This window comes from Pantherophis guttatus, chromosome 2 (genome assembly GCF_059756535.1).
Source record: "Pantherophis guttatus breed Tessera chromosome 2, ASM5975653v1, whole genome shotgun sequence".
Taxonomy (NCBI): Eukaryota; Metazoa; Chordata; class Lepidosauria; order Squamata; family Colubridae; genus Pantherophis; species Pantherophis guttatus.
In genome coordinates this window covers 209,118,165-209,145,979 of record NC_142064.1, presented here as the reverse complement: position 1 = coordinate 209,145,979, position 27,815 = coordinate 209,118,165, and the positions used below count along the sequence as shown (strand labels likewise).

Genomic DNA, 27,815 nt, shown 5'->3' with positions numbered 1-27,815 from the left:
AATAATGTCGGAAATTTACCCAGTGACTTCCCAAAACTAAGGGTTGATGGCATTAATTTACAAGAATGGTATCAACAGCTCCAGGTTGTCTTTATGAAGGAAAACTTACTGTTTTTTATCACTAGTCCCCCAAAAAGACCTTGGACTCTAAAAATAGATTGTTTACACCATAGAGCTTTTTTCTTAATAATATCTAGTGTGTCTCCTGCAATGTATCACAGCATTAAGCCAAATTTGACTGTTTCAGAAATTATTCAATGCATGTTTAATTTGTTTCACAGTGACAGTGTAGCTACCACCACAAGGATATCTAAAGATTTCTTTTCGTCTAGGGTAAAACCAGGGGTTTCCATAAGTGAACATTTAATATCTTTGAACAAAATAAGAGCTGAACTGCATTTGAGGGGGGAGGTGATTTCAGACCAAACAATGAAAAGTGTTATTATCAACTCACTTGATCCATCATGGGACAATTTTATGTCACATTTAGACACAATCAATCTAGGATATTTATCCATAGAAAGTCTATCCAACAAATTGATAACAGAAGATAATTCAAGAAGGAATCGTTCTAACAATCACACAGAACACAAACCATATAGGAAAGTAGCTTTCCAAGAAAAATATAGTGGAACATTTAAATGTCATAATTGTGGATCCAGGGAACACAATAGAAGAGATTGCCCAAAATTTTTAAAAGAAAGATATAGATCAGAATACAGAAACAAATACGATTATAGACAGCCTTCCATAGAAAGGCATAGATATAGGAGCCCACCAAATCACAGAGAGAATAGAGGGGGCAGAGACAATTCAAAGGATAGAAAATCTGGTTCACTGAATGGATTAAATAAACAAGACAACACTAACACACAGCAAAGTGAGAACAATAATTGGCTTATTGATTCTGGAGCAACTAATCACACCACTAATAACAAAAGTATATTGTCTTCATTTGCAGAAGATAAATTTGTAATTAAGGTAGCTAACCAAGAAAAGGTTCAAGTATTAGGTAGAGGAAATGTAACCTTGCCTGGTCTAGGAAAAATAGAGGGGGTATTACTAATACCTGAAATACCTCATAACATATTAAGTGCCATAAAACTAAGCAGAGATTCTGACATTAACATTGTCTTTTCAAAAGGAAAGGCAACTTTGGAAAAGAATAAAATAAATGTAGGCACTGTGGTGATTAAAGGAGGCCTACCTTATCTGATAACAAAAGAAAAATGGTTACATAACATTGATTCAAATATGGAAGATTGTATTGAAATAGATGATGAGAATGTTAGCAACAGTGACAATGATGAATGTAAAATATCTCATGATCACACAGATGCACACAACGATAAGAAGCCAAAAATAGGTAAACCAATTCATGATGAGTGTGCTCACATCTTACATAGGAAGTTAGGACATGCCAGTTTTCCTGTAGTACAAAAAATGACTGAACACGCAGAAGGTGTTAAAATAAAAAATTGTGAAAATTATCTGGAATGCTCAGTATGTAAATCTACAAAACTAAAAACTAGTCCCAGGCCAAGAAAATCTACTAGATCAACTAACAAAATTTTTGATTTAGTACACATGGACTTAGTTGGTCCATTAACTCCATCAATCACTTATAGAAAACGTTACTTCCTGACAATAGTGGACGATTATAGCCGCTATGGATTTGTTTATACATTAAAACACAAAGATGAAACATTTCAAAAATTTAAAGAATTTTACAAACGCATAGAAACACAACACAACATCAAAATAAAACAAATTATGACAGACAGAGGATGCGAATTCATGTCTAAAGAATTCTCCCAATGGTTAAAAGACAAAGGAATGTTACATTACACATCTAGTCCATTTTCTGCGTTCCAAAACGGGATTGCAGAGAGAAAAAATTCCACATTACAAACCATGATTAGATGCACATTGGAAGATGCTGGCTTAAGCAAACAATTCTGGTCAGAAGCCTTACATTATTCAAATTACACACAAAATAGAACATGGTCCAGCATTGTAAATAAGACACCATATGAAGTGATGTATAATAGAAAACCAAAATTAGCACACATGCATATATTTGGAGTCACAGCAGACGTACACATACCTAAACAATTAAGAAGAAAGGGAGAAAATGTGTCCAGAAGACTCAGATTTATGGGATATGAGACTGGCACTAAAGGATACAGATTCATTGATAGTAACAACAAATTTATAGTCTCCAGAACAGCTGTGTTCCATGAACAAGCCAACTGGTCTAAATTACATCTTAATGAAATATTCCCAAATAAATATGAAGATACAAAACCTCATGAGAAAGGGACTATAGAAAAGCAAAATATCAACAAATATAAAAACAAAACCAAGACTTGGACAAATAGCCAACACAAAATAAAGACAGACACACTAACAAAAAAGGAAGCAAGATATTTGCATGATAACGATAGTAAACCCGAAAAAATCATTAGAAACACCAGAAATCAAATGCCAAATAAATACAAGGATTATGTAATGCATATGGATGGTGAACCAACAACACCCAATACATATGAGGAAGTGTTAAAACTTCCTCGCGAAGAAAAAGAAAAATGGGAATTAGCAATGAAGAAAGAGATGGAAAGTTTACAAGGATTAAATGTATTCACACCTGCAATTGCACCTAAAGATAAAACAATTATTGGTACCAGGTGGATATATAAAATTAAGAATTTAGAGGGAGGAAATACTCTATACAAAGCTAGATTAGTTGCACAAGGTTATGCACAGAAATATCCGGAGGACTATACTGACACGTATTCCCCCACTGTAAGAACAGAGAGTGTCAAAACAGCTCTAGTGGTAGCATCAGCACTCAATCTTGATGTATTCCAATATGACATACAGACTGCGTACCTACACGCAAAACTAGATAAGGAAATATACGTAAGAGCACCTCACAGTCAATACACAAACAGAAATGAGACTTGGTTGTTAAACAAGAGTTTATACGGGCTAAAACAATCTGGTAAACGGTGGTATGATTGTTTAGTAAAAGTACTTAAGACCATGGACTTCAACGCTACCACTGCTGATAATTGTTTCTTTGTCAAGAGGGGTGATGATTACATTGAATTTGTATTGATTTATGTGGATGACATTTTATACATAGGAAAACATAAAGAGAGAAGAGAAACTTTTGTAACTAAATTAAATGAGCATTTCTCGTTGAAATCTTTAGGCAAGGTAAACAAATACCTTGGTGTCCAAATTAATAAGACAAAAAGGGGATTCAAACTTACCCAGAGAGATAAGATCATAGAACTTTTAAATAAATGCAACTTAAACAATGCCAAACCTTGTGATACTCCTATGCAAACTGACTTTCTAAGAAATACTGATGAATCTTCTCCCGAATTCAAGGACAACACATTTTATAGATCAATCATAGGTTCACTCCTTTATATATCTAATTGGACTAGACCAGATATCGCTTTACCACTCAATTTATTATCCAGGCATGTCAGCAAACCAACAATGTATCACTGGGAAGCTGTTAAAAGAATTTTAAGATATCTAAAAAGTACACTAGACTTTTGTTTAATGTTAGAACCTAATGATAATAAAGAACCAAAGCTTACGTGTTATGCAGATGCAGATTGGGCTGGAGACATCTCATGCAGAAAAAGTACATCTGGTTATGTATTTCTCTTAAATGACTGTCCAGTTTACTGGTACACTGGTAAACAAGAACTAGTGGCCACTTCAACGACAGAAGCGGAATATGTTTGTTTATCCAAAGCCGCAAATAACCTTGTATGGTTTAATGATTTAATTTCAGATGTCTGGAAAAAACCTGCTTTGCCTTTTGTTATGCATGAAGACAATAAAGCAGCCATTGAAATATCTAGATCTGATGCCATTGGACAAAGGTCCAGACATATAGATATAAAATTTAAACATGTGAGACAATTATCTCAGGATGGATTTATTAAAGCAGTGCATTGCGACACTTCAGAACAATTAGCTGATATATTGACAAAGCCTTTACCTTCTAAGCAGCACAAATATTTAACCTCTAAGTTGTATGTTTTGTATTGTCCTGAATCTGAGTGTAACTGGTGTTGTATAACGAATCGGCATTTAGAGGGGGATTTGTCAGATGTAAATGCCTTATTCTCTAATGTGTAAATAGTGTACAAACAGGGTATCAGGGGTTAACTTATTCTTCACTTCTTAATGTATTCATAATTCACCACTCCCACATATAGCTCCACCCATTGTATATATAAGGAGCTACCTACACCCTTTCCCTTGCTTCTATCTGTGAATATTCAGTGAATATAGAATGCCTATTGTAAATAAAAGAATATATAGTTAAATCTTTAACTCTTGCTAATCTTATTGAGTCTGATCCTGAAAATATTGCAACAGAATGAATGAATGAATGAATGAATGAATGAATGAATGAATGAATGAATAAATAAATAAATAAATAAATAAATAAATAAATAAATAAATAAATTTCTTTTCAGCTTTTGCGATATGATAGTCAGTATTCCAAAAGTGATCGTACAAATGCAGTCTATATTCATATATAGATTTGAATCAAGATGTTAGCATTAGTAATTTTATTTTCAGTCTCTTTCCTAATGCTCTCCAACATGAAATTTGTCACAGCAGTTTAATATTAAGTTGATCTTTTTATTGTGCTGTCTCCTGTAACTCAAGACACCTATTTTCTAGTTCTTTCTTTCTTTCTTGTCTTTTATTCTCAATAAACTGAGCCCTGAAAAAAAGAGTAAAGAAACTCTACCATATCCCTCTCTTTCCTGTTGCTCCATTTATAGCAAGGATGAAATGGATCACTAACTATCACTGATAGTCTATAACAGTGATGGCGAACCTATGGCACACTAGCCCGAAGTGGCACGCGGAGCCATGTCACCTGGCATGTGCGGCATCGCCCGTTCCTCTTCCGGGTTTCTGGTGTGCATGCACTCGTGATGATCAGCTGGCCTTTGTGCACGCAGCAGTGCCGGAAACCGAAAAAGCTGGTCTTCCGTTTTCCAGCATGAGAATGCGTACCAGCCAGCTGATCGGCACGCGTGCATGCGTGGCAGTGACCAGAAGACTTGCTTGCCAGCGCACATGGGCACACAGGATACCAGAAGTACCTTATCCAGTGCACTCATGCCCCTTGGGTAGCTCCTCTTCCTGGTCGCGGTCCTAACGAGTGCGTCCATGAAGTGCTCCCTTTTGGGCACTCGGTGCTGAAAAGGTTCGCCATAACTGCTCTATAAGGTTGATGGAGTCACTCTCATTCCCACATGAAGTCCTGAAAGTTAACATGGTTTTGTTGCTTCCATAAACCTGGATATTTTAGGATGTTGAGTTTATTGATCACATTTCATTCTGTCCAGCTTCTCTTTGCTTTACTCCATGAATTGGCATAAAGCAATTGTGTTGCATCTGCTATCATGCTACTTTCTTTTGTGGTACCACAATTGTAGTTTCTTTTTTAACTGTGAACTTAGCAGCCAGCTGAAGCAAGACAGAATTGTGACCCTCCTTGTTTTAGTCATCCATGGTTGTAGTTGGAAACAGGTTCAAGATGATAGCATCGTCTAAGATGATAGCTTTGGCTTTCTGGCATCCTGAGATTCATTTCTGTTCCCCCAGGCAAGAAGCACCATTCAAGCAGATGCCATTACAGATCAGCAGACTGTGATGGAGGAACACAACAATCTCTTTGTCTTTCTGCATGGGAAGAATCTGCAGTAGAATCAATAGTAGCCTGCTTGTCCTTTGTATTCTTTGTGTTTCTATCTTCAGCTCAATGCATTACAATAGGTGCTTTCATTGAAACAGTGGTAGAGAAAAGTTTAGGGTAGTTAAATGCAATCTTGTGCTTTCTATAGAAAGCTGCATGCAGAAACTGATCACGGCTGCAAATTGTCAGAGGATGCGCTTCTGTCTTCAGTATACTATTTAAAAAAAAAATTATGATCAATATATTTTAAAGTAGAACCCAAAGAACTTGTTTGGGGTTGGTATTCACCCTGTGGAATATGTTGCTCTATGTACCAGTCTTGTGGAGCTGAATGTTTCTTTGGTTTCATGCAAAAATCCATTACAAGCAACCAGAAACAACATCATACATATTTTAACCTTCATCAAATAAATCCACTTGATATTCCTTTCATTTATGTTAATAATCTTGATATTTAATCCTTGTCTCTTCTCAGAAACACCTTCACAAGTTCAACATAAATGCAAGATAAGAAAGTAGTTCAAGTCACTTTTCTGATTTATTATTTGTATGCCCCCTTTCATTATTAGACATCAGCTAGTTTCATTTGTAAATCCAATGTAACATTGTTTTCTATATCACTCTTTGTAGCCTGATATTTTAAAATCCATTTTCAAATCCACATTCAAGCTGGCCTCAGTCTCTGCTTTACCCAGTAAAATTTTCTCCTCTTCCATAACTTCTTTTGAATCCATTTTTATAATAGCAGAGAGGAGTAATTTTTGAGTGCATTATTCCCAAATATCCTTGAATGCTTCCATAGTCAAATAATATAGCTCTATTCTGTATTAATGGGTCTTTTCTCCTCTAATTAGAACTTAAATTTCTTCTCTCTAGTCAATCTCCAAGTCCCCTCTCATCATGTTTTTCCCCTAATCAATAGCACTTTCACATGGGAAGTTAGTTTTAAAATCTTTATATACATTTTTTAAAAAACCCAGAAAGTGTTCTTGTAATTAGTCTCAACATCTTATCTCAAGTCCATAAATCAACATTCTAGTCACACTTTTGCTGTATGTCTGTGTGTATATGATAATGAAACGTTCTTCTTCATCTGTCTGTCTGTCTGTCTGTCTGTCTGTCTCTGTCTCTGTCTCCAAGTAAATAATTTTATTAGTAACCAGTTCAAGAAAATGGATATAGGGCAGTGGTGTCAAACTCAATTTCATTGAGGGCTACATCAGGATTGTGTTTGACCTCGGGGGCCGGGGTGGGCATGGCTGGGGTAGGCATGGTCACAAGAGGAGGAGCGTCTGTGGCGGCCCAAGCACTCTGCCAGTGAAAACGGGCTCCAGAGCTCCATATTCAGCTGCGACAGCCTCCTGCCACCCTCTGCCAGTGAAAACGAAACTAGGGGGTGCATGTGGGCCCCCTGAGCTCCATTTTCACTGACAGAGGGCAGCAGGAGGCCATCACAGCCAAAAATGGAGCTCCATTTTCGCTGGTAGAGGCACTGTGGGCTGGTCCTTTGCTGTTTCTAGGATGACCCCGCGGACCAGATCTAAACATCCTGCAGGCCGGATCTGGCCCCCGGGCCATGAGTTTGACACCCCTGATATAGTATAATCAGCTTCCATAGACCAGTTATTAACTTGGTTGCATGGAGGAGTGCAGCTCCATCTAGCAACGATTGAATAGCTTTAACCAGAAATGTTTCCATCTTGTTGAAATTAAGCTTCAGCTTGTTCACCGTCATCCACTGTCAAACTACTTTTAAACATGTCTTGAAATAAGACTAACAGGAAGCCTGTTTCCCCCAATTTCTCCTGACTTTCTGGCTGCTGAACAGCAAATCCTATCAATCTTCTCCAAGTGAGGTTAGCCAGTATTGCAGAGAGTTTAAGACCTATTGTCCGTATTTTCTGATTCAATCTGCATGGCACCCTTTGACACTGACTAGCCCATGTGCTAATCACAGCACAAGTAATTCATACTTGTGCGTGCCTGATTCGTATAATGAATGTCAGCGTGGGAGTTGTCCAGATCTCCAATGGAACCTCATCCAGGTGCCACAATACAGAATTCCAAGGGCAGTGCATTATTCCATCTGCTACAATATAGAAGAATGACCCCTGGACCTGAAAAAAATGACATTATTTAATCAAAGGGACTTTGAGCACACCCACTCAGTCAGTTCTTACTGACTTGACACCACAGGTGACAGACACTACAGGTGACACACCATCCCTCCCATAACTAGCATCCAAGCCATGTAAGGCTTTATAGGTGATAAACCTCTTTGGATTCTTGAATTGCACCAGAAGCATACTTTTAACCATACCAGCATATTAAGTTTCCTATTTTGCCATTTTGAATTATAATATAAGAGGAAATGCAGGGTGTTTTCAAAGAGCACATAACATCTCTGTTCAAAGGGTGACAGGGAGAGAAAAAACATCTGACAACCACCCTCCAGGTCTCAGGCAGGGTAAATCAACAGTTTGGCGATATGAGACAACTTTATAGAAATTCAGATGGTGTAGACATTCCTTGCAAAGTAATTCTGTGACCTGAAAACACATTAGAAGAAGCAAGAGCTGGATTTCTACCCAGCCTGCTGGATATTTTCAGCATGCTTGGCACTGCTCATCTCTCCCTTCCATAGCTTGGATTGGTAGTGGCTTTGTTTGTGCCTTGCTAAGAAATGGGCCATCGTACGTGAAAGTCAAATTTAGGGGCTTGGGAGGAATGATGGAAGATAAAATGAGAAACCAGCCACCTTCTGGATGACTGTTGTTAGTCACGCTTGCTTCTGATTAAAGATCATTAAACACGAAATTAAGTCGTTTGTGTTGCCAGGTCCCCTGAGGTGCCTTAAATTATGAATGTGGACTGCCAAGATCCCAGGGAAATTGCACCTCTGGAAAAGGGGACAGAGCTGGAGGTGGAAGCGTGAGATGGCTGACAGTGGACCAAGAAAGGGGAGGAAATATAAACAAGTTTATCTTTATTTTCAATGTTTTTCTAAACCCTGAAGTATTTCACAACAAATTACGGATAATTAATAAGTGTGCTTCTTTTAATAATTAGGCTTGTTAAATTGCAGAAATTGGAAGATGCAGCATCAGTTCATTCTCTGTCCACCCTTTCTCTCCCCTTTTAGTGTTTCATTGTCAGGCAAATCTGAGCCTCTCTCTGGCTGCTGGAGTAGCTAGACCCATGTTATGGCATGATGCTAGAAGCCAGCACTTTCCTTTCTCATCTTCCAGCTCTACTAAGATGCCTGCTGAACCCACAACAAAAAGGAAAGTTGCCCCACCGTGCTGCCGATCCATATAGGAAACATCCCATTTGGAGGCCATGGAGCTCTCTGGCACGATTCTGTGGGGCAGAAAAAAAATGTGAAGATGCTCCTTTTGGGGATCTCACAGCCAGATGAAGATGGTGTAGTCAAAGCCCTGGCCATTTTTAATGTGTGCCATGACTGCCATATTGGGTTTTTTGCTTACACCTTCTTCTTGGCCAGGCTAATTCGAGGCTGGTTCTCTCCAAACTTGCTGGAAGTACAGTTCTCAGAATTCCTAGCTTGATAATTTTGGGAATTGTTATTCTTCACACATTTGGGGAGCACAAGAGTGGGGAAAGGCTGGATAGAATGATGTGTGAGCAAACAGCTGGTTTGGTGTAATGCAGGGCTGTCAAACTCCTGGCCCACAGGCTGGATGCGTCATGTGCTGGCCACACCCACTCCCAGGTTAGCGAAGGGGGAAAAAGTCCCGATACATCACATGATGCTGCCTTGACAATGTGAGTTTGACACCCCTGGTCTAGTGGTTAAGGCACCAGACTAGAAAGCGAGAGATTGTGAGTTCAAGTCCCGACTTTGCCATGAAAGCCAGCTAGGTGATGTTGGGCCAGATTCTCTCTCTCAGACCAACCCATCTTACAGGGTGGTGGTGGTTGTGAGGAGGAAGAAGAATGTTGTATATGTTCTCTAACTTGAGTTATCTGTAAAAATAATAAAGGTGGGTACAAACAAACAGTTTTTTTTATTACTGCCACCCTGTGGCAAGCATTTTTAGATATTTCATTATGCAGAGGCCTCTTGTTTACTGCTGTCATGTTCTTGGCTGGGTGCAGGGTGAAAACTTTCTTCACATGACAAAATATTGTGTTTGTTGTGTTCATCTGGGGTCTTGACCTAAAATGGGCTACAACAGCAAGTAATGCAATCACCATAAAAAGAGCCAACATTGTGTAATAGGGGAGGGGTGGGACTAAAAAAACAGGCTCTTCTGATCTACTCTTAGCCATGGAAGCTCACAGGGTGACTTTCGACTCAATATTTTCTCTCAACCTAACCCTACTTCAAAGTGATATTGTAGGAAAAACGGGATAGCTGTGTATACCACCTTAAGGAAAAGTGGGATATAAACAAGTTAGGAGGAATGAAGAATATACTGGGGAAGTGAATATAATGGCAAGACATAATCCCACATTGTTCCAAAATCCCCTCTAAATTTCCCATCTTTTTTTAAATTATCCCTGGACTATCATGGACTATTGGCCCTATTACCAGGATTGATGAGACTTGTGAATCAATAACCTAAAAGGCAACATTATGGATGACTGAGGATTGCATCTTATGTAGAGAGAGAGATCCAGCATTGAGAAAATAAATGATAGAATCTACTTTCCCTCCAGAGTCTCTCTGGCTATGGGCATTTCTAAGGGCTATCATTTTCTGAAAGAAATATCTGTGATTTTAGGGAAATTAATCCGGGCCAAAACTGGAAACCTGGCATCCTTGTCCTTCTCTGGGATGCCCTCCCTCCTACTTAGAATTCCTGAGAATAAAGGTAAAATCTCTTAGCTGAGGAAGCCAGGGGAATTAGAAATCAGGCAGGCATGCCTGCAAGTGCCAGCTAATTCCAGGCCCTTCACTGCCAATATTAATGAAAGCTGAGAAGTGGAGAAGAGAGGAATTAGGAATCAGCACTGCAGGCACAGTTAGTCACTTACTAGATTTGAGCAAAGGGAAAAGCACATGGACACTGTCAGCAGGTCATTTATTTCTCTGCTAAGATCTGCTTCAGCAAATTCTCTGAGTATCTAGCCAACAAGAGGGAGACGGTGGGTGAAACATGGTGAAACATGCCATTTTGATCGAGGAATACTCTGTGCAAAAGGGTTTAAATTGGCCCCTCTTCTTTTAATCAGGTTTAATTAGGTTGCCATGACTTTTGCTTTCACTTGGGTTCCAAGTGGTTGTATTACCTGCAATTTCCCTTCTTAAAATGTTTTCTTCTCTTTGATGAGTGCAATGGTTTAAAAGCTTGTTTCAAAACTGGAATGATTATTTTTTATAGGCAACTGCAAGGCAAAAGGCAATTCAGAAACATAGCTTCAAAGAAATGACTAATGTAATAAAAGAGTTCACCCCAGACTGATTTACAGCAGTTCTAAAATGATAAAATGGTTCCTTCTAGGTCTCACATTTATTTATTTGATAGATTGATAGGCTTGTTTGTTTGTTTGTTTGTTTGTTTGTTTGTTTGTTTGTTTGTTTGTTTGTTTGTTTGCACTGATCCCTCATGACTGCCTGGACAAGTCAGTTCTTCAGTTTTCTTATCAAGATTTCAGAAATGGTGGACTCTTGATTGAGCAGCTTACAAACAGTAAAAAGATCTATATAGAAACAATTAAAATTACAAGTGCTACATAAAAAACTAGAACCAAGGAGGTAGACGGCATGGGGATGAGCTCTTGTTCATACCCCACCTCCACTGGTGAGTCGCCCCCCTTGGGGTCCCAGGCCAATTGGCAAAACCAGACTTTAATGTCCTTCTGGAAGGGCAGAAGGGTGGGAGCAATTATCACCTCTTGTGGTAGAACGTTCCACAGAGCCGCAGCAGAAAAGGCTCTGTTCCTTTACCTCCTCAGCCACAACTGTTGCCTAACAGGGTCCACAACAGATACCTTCCAGTGAAGCAAATGGGGTGGGCTAGTCCCTTTGGGGCAAGACGGCTCCTCAGATACCCTGGACCTGTGCCATATGTTATTAGAAGCAGGTGTCCCACTTAGCAGTAAAGTTTTCAGTTGTCATTTTGTTCCGTCACAACATTACAAGCAAGAACCACACAGGGAAATTGATAATTACACTGCAAACTTCTAAAATTCCCATCTGCTCCATTTGAAATTGGTAGGAAATTGTTGATCTCCGAGCTTCAGAAAATGACATGATCTCAAAGGCAAAAAATATATATGATATAATGAAAGGTAGCTACAAGGAACCTTGCAGAAATAGGCACTATTTTATTGAAATGGGGAGGTAGAAATATATTTAAAACATCAGATATCCCCGGATTCCTTTGATTCTCCTAGATCTCAGATGCCATGATCTATCCAATGTATCCTTCTTACCACAGTTAATTCTTCGAGGTAGTCCAGGCAAGAGGCACAAATACGAGTACTAACACTACCTATATTGTAAGATTACAGGAACAGAATCTCACAAGTCTGAAAATCCTTCTCCTCTCCTTTAGTTTAACTTTCCATAAAACTAGGGAAGGTCCTTTCTAAGATGTTTCCCACACACCTTTTCCTTCTGTGGGCTGAGATATCTTTTGCATGCTTGCGGCTCTTCCTCCTATCTACTAAAGTTATTCCCATATACCATCACAGATACTGTCTGCCAGGTGGGAGCTGGAAATTACCATGAGGTGGTAAGTTATTACTTTCTGCAAGATGATCTCCAATGGACAGCATAGTATGTTGACCGCTCAGTTCAGTGGCATTTTAGCTACAGGGTTTCATCATTTCCCCTCCTGCTTTTGAATGTCTGTCTGAAATTGCTGCAGGAAGATGTTGCCGTCACTATACAAATGACATTCAGAATCTTTCCTTATATTCATTTTGCTTTGTATCTCATGTAATTATTCCAAAACATATTTTCCTTCCACATTAGCTTCCCGAATTTCTTACCCGGGGACAGGTGAGAAATCTGTATATTTTTTCTTATTAAAACTTGCCTTCCCCCAATAAAGCCTTCCCTTCCTTAATTTTCTACTGTTCCTTGGGGAAATCTCACCTATTACATCCAAAGACAACAGAGGTGGGAGACTCCACACTCTTTTTATGTAGGAGCTAATAGTGAAATCATTTTGGCTGGAGCAAAAGGTCTAGATATTTACTGCTGTGATAGTATTTCATTCCATAAAAGCAGTTGCTGCTGGCAGCAAAGCCTTCATAACTTTGCTTACTAGTCCTTATCTGGATAAAACCCTCTATCTTACTAGGTCATCATCTGGAAGAGGAGAGTTATATTAGAACTGAGTGCAATGCCAGAGGTTTTCTTCATATATCAGAAATATTGTGGCAATCCACCAATTAACCCTTTCTGGTGTTGTTCCCTTCTATCTGCTAGCTGCTAAATTTTGAACTGCCTAGATTATTTTCTTTCATTGTTACCCATGCTGAGCAGGAATTTGCTCAAGAGATTATTTGATATAGTAAGAAGCTTGATAGATATTGTGCATGCCTTAAACATGGGATAGATTAAATCCATTCTCCGTATTGTAATGCAGAATATGGTTTCAAGACATAGAACTCAATCTTCTTCTTGTTGTTGTTAGTTGTGAAGTTGTGTCCGACTCATTGCAACCCCATGGACAATGTTCCTCCAGGTTTTCCTGTCCTCTATTATCCTCTGGAGTCCATTTAAGCTCACACCTACTCCTTCAGTGACTCCATCCATCCACCTCATTCTCTGTTGTCCCCTTCTTTTGCCCTCAATCTTTCCCAGCATTAGGCTCTTCTCCAGTGAGTCCTTCCTTCTCATTAGGTGACCAAAGTATTTGAGTTTCATCTTCAGTATCTGGCTTTCTAAAGAGCAGCCAGGGTTGATCTCCTCTAGGACTGACCGGTTTGATCGCCTTGCAGTCCAAGGGACTCACAGGAGTTTTCTCCAGCACCATAGTTCAAAAGCCTCAATTCTTTGGTGCTCAGCCTTTCTTATGGTCCAACTTTCACAGCCACACATTGCAACTGGAAAAACCATAGCTTTGACTATACTCACTTTTGTTGGCAGAGTGATGTCTCTGCTTTTTAGTATGCTGTCTAGATTTGCCATAGCTTTCCTCCCCAGAAGCAAGCATCTTTTAATTTCTTGGCTGCAGTCCCCATCTGCGGTGACCTTGGAGCCCAGGAAAATAAAATCTGTCACTACCTCCATTTATTCCCCATCTATTTGCCAGGAATTGAGAGTGCTGGATGCCATGATCTTAGTTTTCTTAATGTTGAGTTTCAAGCCAACTTTTTCACTCTCCTTCTTCACCCGCATCAAGAGGCTCTTTAGTTCCTCTTAGCTTTCTGCCATTAGAGTGGTATCATTTGCATATCTGAGGTTGTTGATATTTCTCCCGGCAATCTTAATTCCAACTTTTGATTCATCTAGCCCTGCCTTTCTCATGTGTGCTCTGCATATAAGTTAAATAGCCAGGGCGACAGTATACAGTATCCTTTCCCAATTTTGAATCAATCAGTGGTTCTGTGTCCAGTTCTCACTGTTGCTTCTTGACCTGCATATAGGTTTCTCAAGAGACAAATAAGATGGCCTGGTACTCCCATCTCTTTAAAAACTTGCCACAATTTGTAGTGATCCACCCAATCAAAGGCTTTAGCATAGTCAATGAAGCAGAAGTAGATGTTCTTCTGGAACTCCCTAGCTTTCCCTGTGATCCAGCGTATGTTCGCAATTTGATCTCTAGTTCCTCTGCCTCTTGATACAGGAAATCCTGCCTGTGCTTCTGGTAGTTCTCAATCCACATACTGCTGGAGCCTAGCTTGTAGGATTTTAAGCATAACCTTACTAGCATGTGAAATGAGTGCAATGGTGTAATAGTTTGAACACTCTTTGGCGTTGCCTTTCTTTGGAATTGAAATGTAAACTGACCTTTTCCAATCCTGTGGCCACTGTTGAATTTTCCAAATTTGCTGGCAAATTGAGTGTAGTACTTTTACTGCATCATCTTTTAAGATTTTGAGTAGCTCAGCTGGAATACTGTCACATCCACTAGCTTTGTTGTTGCTAGATTTCCTAAGGCCCATTTCACTTCACATTCTAGGATGCCTGGCTTGAGGTCAGTGACCACTCCATCACGGTTATCAGGGATAACCATGTATTGTTCTTGTATAGTTCTGTGTAATTTTGCCACCTCTTCTTAATCTCTTCTGCCTCTGTTAGGTCCCTGCCAGTTTGATCCTTTATGATGCCCATCTTTGCATGAAACATTCCCTTCATATCTCCAATTTCCTTGAAGAGATCTCTGATCCTTCCTATGCTATTGTTTTCTTCTATTTCTTTGCACTGTTCATTTAAGAAGGCATTCTTATCTCTTCTAGCTATTCTCTGGAATTCTGCATTCAATTGGGGTGTATCTTTCTCTTTCTCCCTTGACTTTCGCTTCCTTTCTTTCCCCAACTATTTGCAAAGCTTCTTCAGACAGCCATTTTGCTTTCTTGCGTTTATTTTTCTTTGGGATGGTTTTAGTTGCTACTTCATGTATAAAGTTGCGAATCTCCATCCATAGTTCTTCAGGCACTCTGTCTATCAGATCTAATTCCTTAAATCTGTTTGTCACCTCTACTGTATATTCATCAGGGATATGATTTAGTTCATACCTGAGTGGCCTAGTGCTTTCCCTACTTTCTTCAATTTAAGCCTAAATTTTGCAACAAGAAGTTCATGATCTGAGCCACAGTCAGCTCCTGGTCTTGTTTTTACTGACTGTATAGAGCTTCTCCATCTTTGGCTGCAGAGCACATAGTCAATCTGATTTCTGTGTTGAACTCAATCTACAATACCTTATTTAACAGAATGCTAAACAGAATACAGGGTTCAGAGGGCAGTCAGGAAAGCAGTAGAGATTTTATCTGCCCAAAGGATAAATCCTCACCAAGCAGGAAACACCAGTTTATTGGGGTTTTGCTATTGTTTGTTTGTGTATTGACTGCAACAAAATCTTACATTATTCTTCCACATTTTGGTATTTTAGAGTAAGCATAATCACATGTGCAAATGGTAGAACTGACCTTGTAACTTCTTTCTAGTATCCTTTTACCGGTAATATAATAATTGTATTAAAGATTATAATTACTCCAGGAAAAATTAATGCAAATGGAAAAAAGAAAAAAAGTAGAAGGTTCAGAAAAGAAAGGAAAAAGAGAAAAAGGAAAAGTAAGAAAAAAGAAAAATATAGTAAAGAAAAAAGAAAGAAATATATACTTATGTGGTCAGTCTTGTACTCTGGATGGCCTAAAAGCCATATCCCAAGTGAAATATCACACTGTACTAAAATAGACAATGCCATGAAACTTGTGATAGATAGTAAAAGAAATGCAGTAAGATTTCTGATGGTTTTGTACATTAGCTAATCTAGAAAAAGCCAGTGGGTGCTGTTTAGGAAAACATTTCTTACTTTTTCTTACTGCAAATGGTTTAGTTATGCTAGAGATGTTTTTTCCCCATAGGATGCATGTAGGATTATATGTGAGCCAGGCTATACATCTTACATTGATACAAAAGCTGGGGGAAGAACTTCAGTTTGGAATTGAAGTCTTACATTTCTACCCAATGCAGGTATTAGGTTTTCATTTCTTTTTCCTTGGCTCCTTTACATCTGATCTCACAGCAAGACTACATTGCACAATTTTCTGTCTCAGAGAGATTAGTACAACACAATGACACAGAAGCAGCCAAAACAGATTTATCAGGTGCCATACAACCAAGAAATATTAAAGTCCACCTGAGGATTAGAAGAGCTTGAATTATGAGAGGTCCTTGGCATGCTGCAATCATAAACCACGGGTTTTCTTCTGCTTTGGAAGAAGAAATGTGAAAACAGCATGTTTAAATCCTATATTACATTATCTCCAAGAGCAAAGACATGCAATCTAGAACGTTTTCCTACTGGAAAGGTACATGAATTTCATTAAGTAACATATATTTTACGAAAAAACCCACCACCATTTCATACTATCCTTACACTACATGTTCATTTATCTGTTTATGTTATCTGCTTTTCGTTTTACAGATACTAATTCCAAAGTGTGGTACAAAATGGTCATAAATATCACATGTCAGGTCCCATTTGAAAGTCCTGTCTCTCAGTTTCTTATATATCTAACATTATTTTAGGGAGCTGGTGTGGTCTTGTGGTTAATGCACCAGATTAGAAACCAGGAGACTGTGAGTTCTAGTCCCACCTTAGGAACAAAGCCATTTAGGTGACATTGGGCCAGTCACTCCGGCTCAGCCCTAGGAAGGAGGCAAGGGACCATCACTTTTGAAATCTCAGTAAGAAAACTGCAGAACTGATGTGTCCAGGCAGTCATGAGAAATCAGCACTAATAATAATATACTGGAGTTTGGTTGTATAGTTTAGTTTAGGAGAGGCAGTAAGATCTAGAGGCTAAATAATCTGCTTTCCAAGATGTAATGAAGCACTAAATGTATGCAGTATATTTAGGAACTGACATGAAAGAGACAGAGCCACAAAATATAACTATCTGAAAATATTATGAACTCTTTTATGAATAATTAGTCCCTCTCAGCTGTTTATAGAAAATCTTCACAATCATAAAGTTGGTAATTTTGTAATGCATGATGTTCTGGTGGAGCGTATGCAGTGGGGTATGGATGTATGAATACATAGCAATTAAGCTTCTGGTTACTAATAGAAGTCAGTCTAGATTTTTGATCAATATTTAAATTTATCTAATGTATTAGAATAATAAATAGATCTAGAATAGATAATTATTAAGCATTTAAAAATATTAAAAAGCAGTGAAAATAACTTAAAAAACACAGCCAAGAAGAAACATAGAGTATGAACCTGTCAGAAAAATGAATGTCAACAGGAGAGTTCCATAAAACAGTGGCCTCCAACCTTTTGGGCACCAGGGACTGGTTCTGTGAAGAGAGGTTTTTCCGCGGACCAGAGGGGGCGTGGTTTTGTATGCTGCCTGCATCTCACAGATGGGGCTTCACTTGTTTGCGCGGCCTGGTTGCTGGCATGCTGCGGCCCGGTACCGATCCATGGACTGGGGATTGGGGACCTCTGTCATAAAACATACAATTACTTCTGATATGTTTTTGGCAGTTAATGCAAGTCTTCTCCTATTTTTATTTCAGTTAAGTAAGCTATTGAATGATCTGGGTCTACCACTATAAGGATTCTGCTACCTATAGAGGTCAAGCTACTTTATAATCCAACTGGCCTCATTAGTAATAAATTGAGGATATATGCAGGAAAAGATATCCCTTTCAATGTACAATTATATCTCTTCCAAGTGCTGACTGAAACTGTACAGCAAAACACCGTATCCAGATAATGAATTTCATATTTGGCTGCTTTTTTAATCATTTAATTCTCTCATTTGCATGTTGGGGATTCTTTCTACAGAAATAGCAGCAAAGTTGTTTGCTGCACTGCTGATGACATTGCATAGCTCTTATCCTTTGATATTTAGGTATTAAGAATAGAAACTTGCAGAGGGAAAATCTACTGAGTTGACTTCCATATCAGGAAATATGCATGATTGAAATTTCTGATTATGAATAAGCATGTGCAAAGGAAACTTCTGAGTTAAAAAATTTGCAAATAAAACCAAAAAGGAGAAAACAATGGTCGAAGAAACTGTAATATTTTGATGAATTCTGATATAATGTAGAATCCAGATCTACCATCTAAAATCTTGTTTCAAGAGACAAATGACATGAGACTATTCCTTGAGGATACTGACTCCCATCTGTTATACGTCTTCTATATAGGTACTAATATTGACCTATGCTATAGGACTATTATGTTGATTTCTGCAGCAGTGCATATGAAGTCTATTATCTGTATCATTGAAAGTAGGATATGAATACAAATTGTGTAGAAATTATTTGTATACAAATTATTTGTATTTGTATACAAATAATTGGTATTAGCAATAGCAGTAGCACTTAGACTTATATACTGCTGCACAGTGCTTTGCAGCCCTAACCCAGGGTTCCCCAACCTTTCTGGGTTGGCAGCCCCAGGAGGGTGGGTAGGTGCCTTTATGTGCACATGTGCATGGACAAATTTGGCTGGAAGCATGCATGGTGCTTAAGGCAATAGTAGCGCCTCTGCGGCACTTGTGATGGTAGACCCCATGTGGCACTTGTGATGGTAAAACCTGCGCAGCGCTCACAGCAAGTAGAGGGTACACTGGCCAGCCACTCACGCGACCTGGTGGCCACAGGTTGGGGACCCCTGTCCGGAGTGGTTTACAGAGTCATATTGCCCCCAACACTTTGGGTCCTCATTTTACTGAAGACAGGATACAGAAGGATAGAAGACTGAGTCAACTTTGAGCTGGTCAGGATCAAACTGCTGGCAGTCGGCAAGTCAGCAGAATTAACCTTCAAAACTGCATACTAACCACTGCGTCACCCACAGCTCTATTAGTACTATTGTTATTGTTGCTATTACTGTATTATTATTATTATTTTCATTACAATTACTTTCACCAGGTGTTGCTATTCTGCATGAGATTTGCTAAGGTACTAATATCATTGAGAATAAAATCTTTTTATCTATTTACTACCAATACATGCTTATTAGGAACTGTCTGTTGCTCTCTGTGATTAAAGTTGACATAGGGGGCGGGCATGCCCCATCTGCTGCTAAATCAATCCACTTGGAAGAGAGCATCCAGAAATATGTCCTCAGCTCCTTCTGGTTGGTTCAAGCTGTCTTCACAGCTGTGAATTGAGTTGTCTCACTGTCAGCCAAATTCTAGGTCTCACAGTGATGCCTAGGTAAGAGAGCCAGTATATAGCACAGTGGTTAAAGTGTTGGACAAAGAGCAGGGAGATCATTTTAACCCTCCCTTGGGCAGGGAAGTCATCTTGGTGACCTTGGGCCAGTCATTTGCTCACAATTCTAATCATCTTTAGGCTCTGCAACAAGCCAGCTGATGAACGAAATCCTTTGTGCATCATGCACTGATAGCTTCACTGTAAGAGCCAAGTAAGTGTGGTACAAAAGCAGGCTCTGCAGCCATGTAAGACAAACTATTACGAATAACAAGTGTGATGTTGTGGGTATAACCTAGAAAAAGAGTAGAAACTAGTGTTGAAATAGGAAGCGTATTGTCTGTGTTCTACATGTTGGAAGGCATTGTTTCCTGTCATCTATATCTATATAGCTATCTATATATCTCTGTATCTGTATCTACTGCTAAAATTCTCACTGTCCTGATCTTTAACTGGGAAAAATGGTACCTCATAGGGCAATTATTTTTTTATTTTTTTGAGCTGCGGTGGCACAGTGGTTAGAGTGCAGTACTGCAAGCTACTTCTGCTAATCACTGGCTGCCAGCAGTTTGGCAGATAGAATCTCACCAAGCCTTCTGTCCTTCCGAGATGGGTAAAATGAGGACCCAGATTGTTGGGGGAAATAGGCTGACTCTGTAAACTGCTTAGAGAGGGCTGTAAAAGCACTGTGAAGCGGTATATAAGTCTAAATGATATTGCTATTAATCAGGTTGCCTCAAATCCAATCTTACAATCTTACAGAATGTCTCCAAAATCTGGGACCCATGACTCCTGAGGGAATGAAATTTGGGGAAATGGTGCTGCTTCAGTGCTACTGGCTGCTACTGCACTGCTGGGCTGCTGCTGTGTCCACAAGAATCTCATTTTTATTGTTCTGTGACAGTTTCCCAGTCAATCCCAGGGGAGGGGAGGGGGGAAGGAGGGAGGGAGGGAGGGAGGGAGGGAGGGAGGGAGGGAAGGAAGGAAGGAAGGAAGGAAGGAAGGAAGGAAGGAAGGAAGGAAGGAAGGAAGGAAGGAAGGAAGATTTCAGACATTCTCTGCCAGCTTTGTCAGTATATAAGGGTTCATGAATTGGAATAGACATAGTAACAAATCAGCCAATAGGGACTGTTTGGTGACCCAGACGGCTCGGAGCTGTGATTCTATACCTTCTGTGATTATTGATTCTGTACTTCTGGATTCTGAGTTCTGGTTCTGGCTTCTGCTGTATGGTATTGTATATAAAGAAGTTTCTTATATAAATGAATCCTGCTGAATTATTTACTTGTGTGCTGGTTGGATTGCTGCAAACTCTAACAAGCTTCTCATAAGAAAACTCAATAGGAAGCCAACAGGAAGTCATAATTTGTTCCCTGTCCCATTGCTTTTTTTGGGGGGGGGCACTCCTGGTCATTCTTTAGGTAAAGAAATATCTCTGAAATGATGACCAAACCGCACTGGTTATCTAGTAATACAACTGGCTCCTTGAACATGGTCATGATCTGTGAGGGAACACATAGATTGTGTTGTTTTTTATGAAATAAGATGCAGCCCATCTGAAATGTATTCCCCATTCATTAGTCTTTTAAGAAGTTAATTCTCTGTCCATGTAACCTTAAAGTTCCCAAGGACCCTACCTCTTTGCAGGATAAAAGACAGTGCTGGTAAGAAATGGCCTGGAAAACATGTTCTTAGCAGCCCACTGCCTTTCCTTGGTTTCCAGGAGAAGAAAAGCATATCTATTCAATCTAACTCATTTCTCTCACACTTTATACGTGTGGTCCATAATCCCAAGGATTTAAATAGGCTGGAAAATGCAGTTCTTGACATGTTTTAAATACAATTTCCTGCATACCCTGGAATCTCCAAAGTGGGTTACAATCCTTGCAGAAGAATGCAGAAGAACATCCTTTTTCTAATAGGACAGTGAGAATTTCAGGGCCACTGATGATGCCCTTGGAGCCGTGATGGTGCCGAGTGAGCTGCAAAGGACAGCACGCTACCACTGCAGCTTCAGTCTCACTCTATTCTTGTCAGTAGAATACAAACTCTGAGTGCCCTTTAATTACCCCTTTTGATAGAATAGAGCATTATATTTAGACAGCATTGCTGCTCTCTGAATTGCTGGTCCCTTTATGAATTTTATCAGCTGCTGGCTATCCTAGCAAAGAAGAGAAATTAGAACACGGCTTTCTATGCAAATAGTTTCTAAATACTGCATATTTAATGGCATGCAGTTCTTCTTTGGAATTATGAATTCAGTCCCTAATATTTCATTGCCTGTTTAGATGTTCTGGGTAAAAGGAAGGGCAGTGTCTAAGATCTCCACTGTTAGTACACATTCTTCCTTAAGGACTAAGAATATGTTCCATGCTTCTCATACTGTATATTCAAAGAATCATAATTAGGAGGAGGAATATTATAAACTACTCATATGACCTTTGGAAATGTAGTCCTTGAATTCAGCATATTTGTAATGAGATAGGGAAAGATTTAGGAGTCTTCCTGGAATTACAACTCCTGGTAAAGGACATGCACAAGGGTCATTTTGTCCAGCTTCGGCTGCTTTGCCAGTTGTAATCTGAGCTGGATGAGAAGGCTCTGATGATTGTGAAGTGCCCTGATCACAAATAGACTACATCCCTGTAACACTATTTGGAATTTCCACTAGTGGGTGAAAACAACTACAACGAATGGACACTGTATCAAAGTTCCAACAGGCTTCGAGGTACAAGTCAAAATATTGATTTTAACATATGTGGTAGAGCTTCCAGGTTTCTCTAGGATGGCTTCCTCCTTATGGGGCCAATCCATTCATCGTTTTCATGCCCAGTGAGGATTTTTTTTCTCATAAATGTGAAGGTGGAAAATTACAATAGTGTTTCTTCTTGCCTGCTCTCACCTTGATGAAATGCTTCTCAGAGACAGAGTTGGAATTCACTAGTGGGACATCAAAACAGAACTTTTTCAAAAGGTCTTCAAGGTTCCCATGTTGGCTTCTTAGCGATTAGTTTATGTTACTGTTTTCTCTTTGTAATTTAGTGGATATAGTTGCATCTGCTTATAAATCACTGTGAGTCAGTCTGATTCATCAATACACAAACATAATAAATAAAATAAACAAGTCAAAGGCTTTTGCAAATCTTTGAACATTAACACAGTCCTCTCTCAATTTAAATGTTGGAAGAGTATGTATTAAAATACAAATATTTTTAAATACCATTATATAAAATACATATTTCAATATGAATTCTGAAGTAGATTTTTTCAAAAAGATATATGAATGATGTGGAAACATCATAGAGCAGAATTATGAAAAAAAAGAGAGATGGCATGAAATGGAAGTAGAATCATCTGTTCATAGGACAGCTCTCCAAAGAGAGGAAAGAATTATTAATAGCATTTTTATCACCATTGTTCAGGCTCAGAAAAGAAGTTATTGGTTTTGGTTTTAAGCTAGTCCCATCGCAACCTGCTCTCATTCTTGCTGCAGTTTTAAAAAAGGCAAACGATGAGTGAAAGCTGGCCTTCTGGGAGTAAAGACAAAATTTGTTCATTTTATTTTAAACAGCCCATTCATTTTTTTACTTTAATTATGTAGATCGTACACATGGATTAACAATGGTATGTCTTTGAATTTAGTTGCAGCATGCCAATTATTTTGTATGCTTTTATTTAGTAATTTCCCTCTGTTCTATGCGATTTCTTAAGCCATCCGAGTTCATCTGTATAGATATGTCGCCATAATGTGGCTTCTTTCTATCATGCCATGTTTTGTGTATCTAGCTATTGTGGTTTGCAAATCATTTATATATTTAAACATTTTCTATGTGGCTTTCCAGAACAGGATAGGACAGGACAGGACAGGACAGGACAGGATAAGATAGGATAAGATAATTTTTATTGACCAAGTGTGATTGGACACTCAAGGAATTTGTCTCCAATGCATAAGCTCTCAGTGTACATGCAAGCAACAAGTGATAAATCATGATCATAAAATATAATAATCATAAATCATAAAGTACAATACTCAGTGATAGTCATAGGATACTAAATAAAAGCAATCAACATAAATCATTAAAATCTTGTTTACACTTAAGAAGTAGATTTTCACTTAAAAATAATAGATTACAACAAAATAGCTTCTAAACCCAGAATAGCCTTTCTGGTCTACGGGAACCTTAGTTCAGCCATCTCTCTCAATGCATTGCTACCAAGCATTTTTCTTTTGGAACTGATCATACTGTTCATACAGCTACTGAGTCAATAGGCATCTTTCATGGCAAGCAGGCTCTCAAAAGCTCTGGTGTTTCTACTGATACATATCCAAATGACATATATACATAATACAGATCAAAAGAAATATGGAGTGTCCCTGGCTTAGTATGATGAGCTATTCAACAGACTATAAAAAGCCAGATGGAAAAGTGGTGGAGTTGCAGCTGCCCCTGGGGAATCTCCTGCCAGGCATATGTCCCAGCATTGTTCCTTCACCCTATCAATAAAATCCAATCATAAACTCAGCCCTAGCACTATCAGCCTGCCTCAAAAGAATCACCCAAAGTTTTGTGATAATTCCCCAGGGACCCATGGTCCTATATGATATTTGGAGCCAACCAGGGGTGAAATCCAGCAGGTTCTGACAGGTTCTGGAGAACCGGTAGCGGAAATTTTGACCAGTTCAGAGAACTGGTAGAGGAAATTTTGAGTAGTTCAGAGAACCGGCAAATACCACCTCTGGCTGGCCCCAGAGTGGGGTGGGAATGGAGATTTTGCAATATCCTACCCCCAGGAGTGGGGAGGGAATGGGGATTTTGCAATATCCTTTCCCCAGGAGTGGGGAGGGAATGGGGATTTTGCAGTATCCTTCCCCTGGAATGGGGTGGGAATGGAGATTTTGCAGTATCCTTCCTCTGCCACGCCCACCAAGCCATGCTCTCTAAGCCACAACATGCCCATTAAGCCACGCCCACAGAACCGGTAGTAAAAAAAATTTGGATTTCACCACTGGCGTCAACTAATATTTAGGAATCCTATCATGGTGAAAAATCTTCCTGGATTCTGCACTGTATTTATCACACCTATTTCTTTTAATCTACAGGAGGAAGATATTGAATACTATGACTCCAAGGCTGATACAGAATATGTAAGTATCTGCTAGTTGCATTTCTTTTGTTTTACACAGTAAATGGATTCTATATTAATTTCTGTAGGGTTTTCTTTGCTACAGTTGTTCAAACCTTACGTTCATTTAATGGGCTTAAGATGGTGAAAAGTAAATTGTGGAGCTGCAAACCTGCAGCTCTTCTTCTTCAATTGGTAATGGAAAGGAAGTTGTAAACATTTAACTACATTTCAACAAGGAGAAATTTCAAAGAACAGAAGTAGGGCAAAACATTGCTCATCAGTCTTGGTGATTTCAGGTAGGTGCGTTGGAAAAGGGAACAAGAATATATATGTGTGTAAGTTTTGTTACATTTTGAAATGGATTCACAGTTTTATTTCATGGTTTAAATTCTCATTGCTTCCTTGCTTGGTTAGTTGAGGTTTTTTATTTTGTTGGTTTTGGTTTTGATTTTTTTGTTGCTCTCCCTCTATTCTTCAGCTCAGAAGTGCTAAAATCTTCCCATGTAGTCTTAGCAAATATCATAACAATAAATTTATTTACCGGGATAAGGAATGCTGAAATAAGACAAATTTATGCATAGGATACATAGTGAAACCTTAAGAAAAGAAACGGTGCAGAGTGAGAAGACAAGTTTTAGATGCTAAAACAAAACCATCTATCATTGAGAGCTGATTGAAAATATATACTGTCATTGTTGCTTACATCAAATACTGAATTCACACTGAAATCCTGTATCTGGGAATAAATCCAGCAGACCCTAAAGAGACTTGCTTTTAACAATAAAAGTATAAATTTACACTATGAAGCTCCAAAAGTTTTATATTTATATGAGATCATGTATATAAAACTGCTAACTTGCAGTTACCAAAAAATACCCCACTTCTTTCTTTGTAATTAAAATATAAATTCAGAAGCTAGTGACTACTTGTCCATTCATTACCATAAGCTAGATATATCTGCTTTCTATCTCCTTAAGTGCTAAAGAGATACTGTGGCAATATGTTTGGTCTCCGGCAAATGTTTGTCATGTGATTGTCTCATCTACCCTCTCTTCTCTCATTAAGCTACCCAAAAGTGATATCTATCAAAAAGAAGATGGATCTTCGAGGAGTCTTTACTGCTCTCCGAGCTTGGTGGTTTTCTTGCAGATGTTTCATTACCCAAGCTGGGCAACATCATCAATCCTGATGATGTTACCTAGTTTGGGGTAATGAAACATCTGCAAGAAAACCACCAAGTTCAGAGAGCAGCAAGGACTTCTTATTTCAACCGTGAGCTACGAATATTCTCCTTTATTAGATGGATCTTTATACAAGTGGTTGATTAATTAGATCTTTTCACAAAGCTTGCATCAGGTTACATTTCCTGGGATACAGTGAAGCTACAATGATATATTACGAACAGTTACAGAATGACAGTGTTGAAGGAACCTTGGAGGTCTTCCAGTCCAACCTCCTGCTCAAACAATAAATCCTATACCATTTCAGACAAATCGTTGTCTAATCTCTTCTCAAAATAAATCTTATTTAGATCCAGTCTTGTGTGTGTGTGTGTGTGTGTGTGTGCGTGCGTGTGTGTGTGCGTGCGTGCGCGCGCGCGCTTTATAGTTAGTGTTGACTCCTGTCCACCACCTGGATTAGTCCCTGCAATTTTCTTGGCAAGTTTTTGGAAAGTTATTTGCCATTACCTGCTTTCTAGAGCTGAGAGCAAATGACTGGTTTAAGGTCACCCAACTGCTTTGTGCCCAAGGCAGGACTAGAACTCAGAGTCTCCAATTTCCAGCCTGATGCCTTAACCATTACACATTTACATAATAATATATAATAATGAGCTGCCCGTTGTTATGTGTTCTTGGCAGTTTAGATATACTTCCTTTATTTATTTACATTTCCTTTATTTACAGGGAGATTCTAAAACAGCATTCCCAGACTGGGGAATTTTTAGATATGAAAGATTTCAAATATCAGAATTTTCAATAATGGCCAACCTAACTGAGGAATCCTAGGAACTGAAGTCTGTGTACTTACTTGAGGGTACTCAAGGAAGATGTCCCTAAAATTGAGAGGTGGCTCTAAAAGTTTTGGTTCTAAGTGCTGAGATAATGGTTGGCCCCACTCCATGTTCACTTCATAATACCGACAAGCTATCAAACAAAGACTGAAGAAGCCAGGTGCACTTTACTAGAGAAAGTCATTTTGCTTCCTGGGTAAATTTCTAAAATTAAAGCTAGCATCTGAAATTCAAATGAAGAGCAAACATCTAATTAGAGACAGAATCTAATTCTCTACCCTCCTCCCGGCACAGCCATCCTGTAATTCTGGCAATCAGAATGTTAAGTATAAACTAGAGAGCTTCAGTTCCCCAAGGAAATAGGCCTTTGCTAGTTACTACGTGCAATATGAACACTTGGAGAGAATGCTGCTCAAAATTACTCCCAAGTATCCACTCCTGGCTTAACTCACTCCAGAACTGACTGCATTTGATTGGCTATGGAGTGCTTTTGGAATAGTTCAAATCTTCAGGGCAGAGAAAAAAAGAACTCGTATGCAAAAGCAAAAACAGAGGTTGTCCATTGCCAGCTTGGTGGGAAGATGCAAATCACTGATCTCTCCATTGAGAAAGCTGCTATCCTTAAGCTTCACAATGTTAGTGGAAAACTAACAGGGAATTCCTACAGTTTGCAGACTGGCCTATAGAAGTAACATTATTCATCCAGTTATATGTCATGATTGAGTTGGTATCAGTTCTTCGTGTACAATGGATGCCTTCCAAGATTTGTTTCATTTATGTTTTTATAAATGAAAAATGTGGAATCCTAGACAGTAGGAATCCAAAAATGTGGAATCCTAGACAGTAAAGAAAAGTTTATAGAAAATATAGTTGCAAAAATTGAGGTCACACTATAACCAGAGGAACATTATAGCAAGAGAGAAGAGACCAATATTCTACATGTCCAATTTGGTAATTATAGACAAGGAACAGGTTTGTACACCAACTCAAACACAGACTGAAATTTGAAGGATCAGTCCATTTTCTTAGGAGAACAATGAAGCTAGAGGGCTATAAAACAGAATCATATGTTCTCAGATGTCTTCTAAAAAGAGTCCTAGCTG

At 38.9% G+C, this 27,815-nt stretch overlaps 1 protein-coding gene across 2 annotated transcripts in view; it reads left to right on the top strand.

Moving 5' to 3' along the window:
* Positions 1-27,815, top strand: part of CACNA2D2 (calcium voltage-gated channel auxiliary subunit alpha2delta 2) — a 676,129-nt gene that overhangs the window by 443,659 nt on the left and 204,655 nt on the right. For both annotated transcript variants that reach the window (XM_034440362.3, XM_034440357.3), the window contains exon 5: positions 24,676-24,720. In XM_034440362.3, the coding sequence (XP_034296253.1) occupies positions 24,676-24,720 (45 nt within the window). The remainder of the gene's footprint in view (positions 1-24,675; positions 24,721-27,815) is intronic.